Here is a 7,264-nt window from a genome sequence, read left to right on the forward strand (position 1 = left end):
TCATCAGCTCATGACACAACCTACCTATCGGTATTTATACATGGCTTTCCATCACCACTGTGTCCGAACGTCTCCAGCCCAACGCAAGACACCTCTTGCAGGATGACCAGAAGGGAGCTTGAACCCAGCACCTGGCTGGCAAAAAATCTGCAGTTCAGCCCTGCCCTCAGTCAGCAGAACCACCAGAAAAAGAAGCAAGAGAGTCAAAGCTGCACCACCCTCTAGGAGGACATGTGGCACTTGTGTCACTGCTGGCCCGACACTCCTGCCTGGGGAGGAGCAGGACAGTGATCTCTGTGGGTGACCAGAAGCCAGATCCACTCGCCTGGCTGGGCCTGCAGGAGCCAGAGGTGTCTGCTGTTGGCCAGTACTCCTGGCTACCAGCCCCCCAGCCTGGCCAGCACCAGAGCAGGTCCGTCTGCTGGGCCCAGGCCAGAGCTCCCGCTGTCCGCACGTGGCTGACACGCTGCGGCAGAAGCCTCAAGCTGAAGCCCTGGCTGGCCACCACGCTCAGGCCCAAGCTGGAAGCAGCACTCCCATTTCCGAGGCCACATCCTTCCAGAGGTCAGCTGGAGGATCCACTACAGTGTACTCACTCCTACAAGGTCCAACTGTGGCTGCAACTGCCCAAGTTACAAACCCAAGTGACATCTCCCAAGGTCATGACAGCAAACTGCCCCCCTTTCCTCAAACTAAGGGCTCTTGCTCATGGTCTTGCACATTGACTGCTTTTGAACCTCTGAACACTTGAAACATTTTCTCGCAGAATTTCCAGATGTTTCCCCACTGTGTAGGAAAGCGTGTGTAGGTAGTTATTGCTACTAAGAAGTAATTATCTTCACTGAATCCCATGTTACTTATTTGAGATCATTTTCCTGTATATGCCCAGGAAAAAAGAAATAGAACCACCTTTGGATTACTTTTTCTAGACAGGACTTTCAGAGGAACAACTCCCTTGACACCAGCTCTAACGCAGATATTTTTCAATTCTGGAGAAGCTGCTGTCACCCAGATGCTGTCACAGCCTACAACCAGAGTTAACCAGGGCAGTGGAAGAGAAAGCCCATGGAAAAATACCAGGGGCAGGTTTTCCACTCACACTGGGGCCCAAGGGAAGGCCCACACTGGGGCCTGAACACTGTTGTGACAGGTTGCATACTGGATGTCTCCACAAGCCCAGATGCCCTCCAGCACATACAATGCCTATGATGAGTCAATTTTCAGCACTTGCTTTCTGAGAACCATCCTTTCATCACATCCTCTCAGGCTAACAGTGTGTTTCCCCCCCACTTCAGTGGTGTGGGGAGTCGGCACAGACATGAAAGAGGCTTCCTAGCAATGAAACCGCTTGCCCCACCTTTCTCCTGTACTCAGAACAGCAGATCCAGCTTAGGCTGGGAAATCACAGCTCACCATCAGTGCCCTCCTTGTGACCTCTTTCACCATCCACCTACTTTGCATTCAGAGCTAATCACTCAGTAAACCCAAGCTATCTCCACCGTGGAGGGAGCAGAGAACAAGCCTTACAGCAGACCCCATGGAAGCTGGAAAAGCTGCTCCCACTCTGCATATTCTCTTCCAGAGGCACAGATTAAAGTGGATGGATTGCTGGGTCTCGTCCTCCATCTAGAAGTACAAGCCAAAAGCTTTGCTCCTTTGACAATGCTGCGGACACTTCCCTGTCCCCCAGCACAGACAGAACAGAGGCACAGCATTAGCAGTAAGGCAGTACCCAGTTCCAGAACTGTACTGGTATTTAGTCATGGAAGGACATAAAAAGCAGACAGCAGCATTTTCAGGTATGCCAAAACTGAATCTCACTTTCAGCCCAACTGATTTCAGCCTACTAGCCATCTTCAAGAGTCCCTAACAGCCCATGGTGACGTTGCTGTGTGCCTGCTGTCAGACTCCAGAGAGGACCTGCACTGAAGGCACTCCGGAAAGAATCTGACCCAGTAATGCTTTGGCTGCTACAAGAGGACAGGCACCCTTATGCTCACATTGCCACAGCCACGTGAGATGCAGCGGTGAAGCAAGTACTAGCTGCCTGGACAACTGCTCAGTCAAACTTAATAGGGCCAAGGAGAAAGTCTGCCAGACGTGCCACCTAGACATTCTCCAAGCAGCTCACCTGTAGCACGCTTCTGCAGCAACGGATTAACGGTGACTTTGGCTGGGAGCTTCAGTCACCTCTGTGAAGCTGCCTGGGCTGCAGACACAGGCACGCACAATCCACAGCCCTCCCTCAAGCACTGTGCAGAGGTGTGCGCTACTGATTCCTAAGGATTAAACCCAGCCTCCTCTTAAAGTCTATACTTAAAAGAATCTTCTTTACCTAAATGGATTCATTAGGAACCCTATAAACCACACATGCAAAGCCGCTCACACTACAAGATGCGCTGTCACCACCCGGCCTGGCAGAGGAAGGGGAGTGTAGAGGGGCACGGGGCTGTTCCTCACACAAAGCTCGGTGCAGGGCAGACCCTGCCCTGAAGCAATACGAGACACCGTCTGTCCACTCACCTGACAAGCACTGAGCTGAGGTAGCAAGGGACACCCTGGCTTCTCCTCCAGCTAGAAGAGGCACGCACAGGCCAACAGGACCAGAGGAGCTTTTCCTCTGCGTGACTAGCACACAGGAATCGCTTGTCCCTCTTGCCCCCGCAGCTGTTTCAGCAGAAGGGAGTTTGACAGTTTCTGCCCTCACAACTGCAATCAGAAGCTGTACCAGAACCCCTCACTCTGTGCAGGGACGGTCTTCAGATCACGCGCAGCAGAAAGCTGCTTTCTCCTGAGCCCATGATTATAGTTGTTCCATTTTAGTGAAACTGGCCGCTGCTGGTCTTAAACAAGGCGTCCCCATAGCTACACACTGGAGCTTTCCAGAAAACGCCCTCTGACTTGTCACTTTGCATTCGTTCTATTGATCCAAGTCTCCCTGCACAGGGAGCTGAACGCTCTGCTGCAGAAATCAAATACAGAACACTGGCCTGATAGGAAGCAGCGCAAATAATACACAAATAGGAGGTGAGGCAAAAACAAGACTCCTATTCTCATCCTGCAGCAAGAGACTGTTCTGGGAAAGCTCTGCCAGCCTCATGCTCCAATATCTTTCTAAACATCATGAAGGCACCACAAGCCCCCACAAGCTTACAAAATTCCTCAGAGCTCTTCCACAGTGCTCAACTGCTGATCATGCACACCATCCTGTACCAAAGGCCCTACTTGCTCTGGAGTTCACTGACCAAGACAGCCTTGAGCTTGAGGATTAGCTGTAACAGTGGTGCAATCTCCCTGAAGTCAGCCAGTCCAAAGAAGCACGTCGGAAGAGGCTGGAAAAGCAGCAAGGCCTCTCATCCACCTCGCTGAACTTGATCTACATACAGAATTTCAGGAGATGAAATAGCAGCACTTAAACCCTCTGTGCAGGATCCGCTCTGGTGTTGGCTTTACGCAAAGTCTGTGCATGTAGCAGAACAGCAGATCTAAACACAAATTTTATACGGGCAGTATGAAAACCCCGTGGCTCTGGCACAAAAACCTGAGTGTGAACCAGTTGCTCTGGTTAAGAAGAGGTTTGTGAGAAACCTGCAAACGCTGTCTGACATTTCCAAAGCTTTGATCATGATTGCACCATTCACAACCTGATCAGAGAGAGCACAGCCACCTGTGGCTTCTGGAGGCACTCACTCCTTGGCCCAGGGCGAGAAATGCCATTATCAGTACAAGGCCCAGCTAGCAATTCCAAATCCAGGCCTACTCTGCAGGCAAATCTCAGATACCTGTAATGGCAAGGGTGGATATTTTACAAGGACAGTGCTATTATTGCCAAAATGCCAGGAAAAAGCAGCACAGCTCCTCTCAGGCCAAATTAGAAGGGGCTGCACTGACACAACTGTATCCACACTGGGACACAGGCTGCACAGGCAGAACAGAGCTTCTGCAGCCTGCCTTCCCCAAAGGCAGAACCTTTCCAAAAAGGACAGACTTGCTCTTTGGCCCACATAGCAATGCTTCAAGGGAGAAACTTGAGGCAAGTAGAAACCCTGAATTACTAAGCTCATGGCCACCTTCCAGCCAATATTGTCAGAAAGACAAAAGGAACAAACTTGGCAAACTCTTCACCCTCCCTTCCCACTGCAGGTAACAAGCTGATGCAAAGCACCCCACACAGGACCCTATGGCTCTCCCCTGCTTGCCTGTGACATTCCCTCTGAGCTGCAGTTTCCATCCTTAATGTGTTCCCAAACCCTCCTGCTTTCTGCAAGAACCCAGATTTGCTCTGCCAGCAAGTATCTTTATGTGTGGTGGGTTTTTTTGCTCAATGGATCGTGTGGCAAAGATGGTACAGAAGGATCCCCCTGGTTCACCTCAGAGCAATTGGCTACTTGCACAACATGCAGAGTTGCACAGACCCTGTGATGAGATCAGAGCTGATGGGGGAAGGTGGAGTTTACATAGCTGGTTGCCACACCATTCCACCAGTCAGGTTCCAGCCGATAGCCTAATTTAAAGAACAGTGCTAAACTGGAATAGGAATTAACACACAGCTGCCAGTTTAAAAAGAAAGCACCCTGCTATTTACAAAGGCTGTATTTGCCTTTGAGGATAGATGCACTCTGTCCACATCTGCTGTCAAACCAGCCTGGGAACCAGAGGGGCAGTAGCTACACTCATCCCTTCCTCAGGACTGCAAGGGGACAGTGGCAAGGCTGCTGCAAAGCCTTGTTGGAGAGAGTGCTGTGGCACAGACTGCACTTGTTCACGAGCACCAGTGAAAGGAGTCTGGCTGCATTCCAGGTATGTATGTCATAAGCAATGAGGCGTCTGATGAGCTTTGGGGGCAATGAGCTGGTTTATACATATGCTTTTCAGGGTACCCCTTCCAACACTCTGCTGCCCTGCTCAGCCACGTCCGAAGGGGACACGGACGGTGCCCGCCAGCCCCTGCCGTGCCGCCCCAGCGCCCCCTGCCGGCCCCGCCCCACCGGTACGGCGGGACACACCGGGGGTGACTCCAGACCCAGCCCCGTGCTTACCGCTTGCCCCTCAGATGAGCTGCACCGCTCCCGAGGCCACCAGCGGGGCAATGGTCTTGTATCGGATCAGATGCTGTGAGCCCTCCTCCAGGTCGATGGTGTACTCCCTGCAGAGACGGGCCAGAGGTTACGCTGCCTCTCCTGTTTCACTGGAACCCACACTGCTTTTGTGAAACTAACTTATTTACACACACCGTACAGGGAAGCGCACACCCACCTCTGCTCATCTGTCTCTGGCTCGACCAGGATGTTCTCCTGCCGCTCCAACACCCTCAGAAACACAAAGGAGTCCAGGTTGGGCTTCGGAACTGCAGACAAGGGATTCAGAGCACAAGCTCAGCACTTGCTTATGTTCCCCTGCAGCACACCGAGCTAACAGAGGGGTACGAGCAATGGCAAACTCATGGCCAATGAAGGGAATACTAGACAGTTCTGATTGTACCATGTACCACACAGCAAAGTAGTGCTGTGACACTGTCATCACGTCATCTTTGCTTCTACTGAGCACCCCCTGGAGGACCAACCCTTAACATTTCATGCTCCCCAGAGCCTTCCCCACACCCCTGCTGCAATAATTTTCAGATTACCCTGGAGTCTAGATGTACTCACCTGATTTTAGGAGAGACACCTTCTGCAGGTTGGGCGGCATGTGCTTTAGGGCCACATTTTTCAGGTAAGTCTCTGTGTTTGCCATGTACCTGAAACAGATCACTGGATCATCTACTGGTTTAATCAAATACAAATTTGTAGGGAGACCATTCACTGCCAGCAAGCGACATCTCCGGGTCCCACAGGCATGGCCAGAGACAAGCCTAATGGCTTGCCCTAGTAACTGGCTCAGAGTTACCAGAGTTATTTTACTTCAGCTCTTTCCTTATCCATACGGAAATCTCCTGGTAAAACCCAGGATTCTTACTGCAAACCCGTCTAAGGCTAACAATCTCAAGAAATGTTCAGCATAACAGAGTTCTATAATCTATATAAAGGGAGGGAGACGCATCCAAAACATACTCACTCTTTAGCAAAAGCAAACTCCTCTGGTGATAGAATGGAAGGTTCCCCTTCAGCTCGAGACTTCTCCTTCTCCAGGACATGGGGGAAAAACTTTTCTATCTGGAACAAAAATTGGAACAAAATCCCAAAGACTGTAACAGATATCTCCCAGTAGTTCAGTGCCTACAATCCCCACACCCTAGCGGCTTCCCCTGCAAGCTGCGGTCCGCTGCCGTACAGGTGTATGCAGCAGCCACAGGCCTGACCAAGTTCCTGCTCCTGAATTAAGAGCGATATGGTCAGCTGGGGTCTCCAAGCTGTACAACCATATGTGTATGTGGCAGGACCCAGGCAGAACGTGCGAGCATTCAATTGTGCCATCCTGGGCTTAGAAAACACTCATAGCAATGCTGTGATCCTCCTTCTTCACAACAGAAAAGCATCTCCAAGGAATGAATTACTTTGGGTTGCACTTCAGAGAACACAGAGAGAACACTTTAATTAAGTACCTTGCTGATGCAGGAGGCATTGTACGGGTAAAAATCACTCCTGAAATCACCCTTTTTTGTCCCCCGAGCAGCACAGCGAGTATTACCTTCACAAGCCTACATCGCAAGTAGCTGCTGAGCACATAACGGATCCTTTCAATCTCCATGCGGTGGACGCTGACCTTTAAGTCTCCTCTCTTTGCCCGTTTCAGGTTTGCCTCCTGCAAGGAAAGGCAAAGAGAAACTAAATGGCTGAAATGTCAAACAACAAGAAACAGAGAGAAAGATGGATTTTGTACATAGAGCCCACCAAAACAGACTGCAGCTGCTTTCAGTGACATAAAGCGCACTGTTTCCTTGTTTCTTCCAGTCCCCTCTCCAAGACAAGCTTGAAGAAGCTACTCATAACAACAGTCTTATCCCAGGGACAGAAGAGTAGACAGTCCTGGCAATCCCCAAGCACGCACCTGCCAGGCCAGGTAACCGTGGCCTGGCTGTACCACCACCTCAGCCCAGCAGAACCTACCATGTGGTCCAGCTGCTCCACAACACACTCGATGATCTCTGGTTTGCTCTCCAGCAGCTCTGGGGCAAACTTCTCATTCAGCCAGGCCTGAAAGAAGACACACTGCAAGTAGAAGCCAGGAATACACCTGCTACACGCCCCAGACCCCAAAGAGACCAAAACCTCAGCCCTCCCCACCTCCCCCGGCGGGCTCAAGGGCCCAGCCCCCGGCCGCCCCA

At 51.2% G+C, this 7,264-nt stretch overlaps 2 protein-coding genes across 2 annotated transcripts in view; both read right to left on the minus strand.

Moving 5' to 3' along the window:
• Positions 1–7,136, minus strand: part of LOC104295634 (protein phosphatase 1 regulatory subunit 3C-B-like) — a 9,041-nt gene extending 1,905 nt beyond the window's left edge. The window contains exons 1-6 of the mRNA XM_009895403.1: positions 7,047–7,136; positions 6,628–6,741; positions 6,055–6,152; positions 5,649–5,737; positions 5,257–5,347; positions 5,040–5,146 (exon numbers count right to left, since the gene is read on the minus strand). The gene's annotated coding sequence lies outside the window, so the exon portion shown is untranslated. The remainder of the gene's footprint in view (positions 1–5,039; positions 5,147–5,256; positions 5,348–5,648; positions 5,738–6,054; positions 6,153–6,627; positions 6,742–7,046) is intronic.
• GINS4 (GINS complex subunit 4 (Sld5 homolog)) overlaps positions 1–7,264 on the minus strand; it is an 8,729-nt gene that overhangs the window by 946 nt on the left and 519 nt on the right. Inside the window, exons 3-8 of the mRNA XM_009895411.1 lie at positions 7,047–7,133; positions 6,628–6,741; positions 6,055–6,152; positions 5,649–5,737; positions 5,257–5,347; positions 5,040–5,146 (exon numbers count right to left, since the gene is read on the minus strand). Of these exons, the coding sequence (XP_009893713.1) occupies positions 5,050–5,146; positions 5,257–5,347; positions 5,649–5,737; positions 6,055–6,152; positions 6,628–6,741; positions 7,047–7,133 (576 nt within the window). The 3' untranslated portion in view covers positions 5,040–5,049. The remainder of the gene's footprint in view (positions 1–5,039; positions 5,147–5,256; positions 5,348–5,648; positions 5,738–6,054; positions 6,153–6,627; positions 6,742–7,046; positions 7,134–7,264) is intronic.

Source organism: Charadrius vociferus, unplaced genomic scaffold (assembly GCF_000708025.1).
Source record: "Charadrius vociferus isolate BGI_N301 unplaced genomic scaffold, ASM70802v2 scaffold661, whole genome shotgun sequence".
Lineage (NCBI taxonomy): Eukaryota > Metazoa > Chordata > Aves > Charadriiformes > Charadriidae > Charadrius > Charadrius vociferus.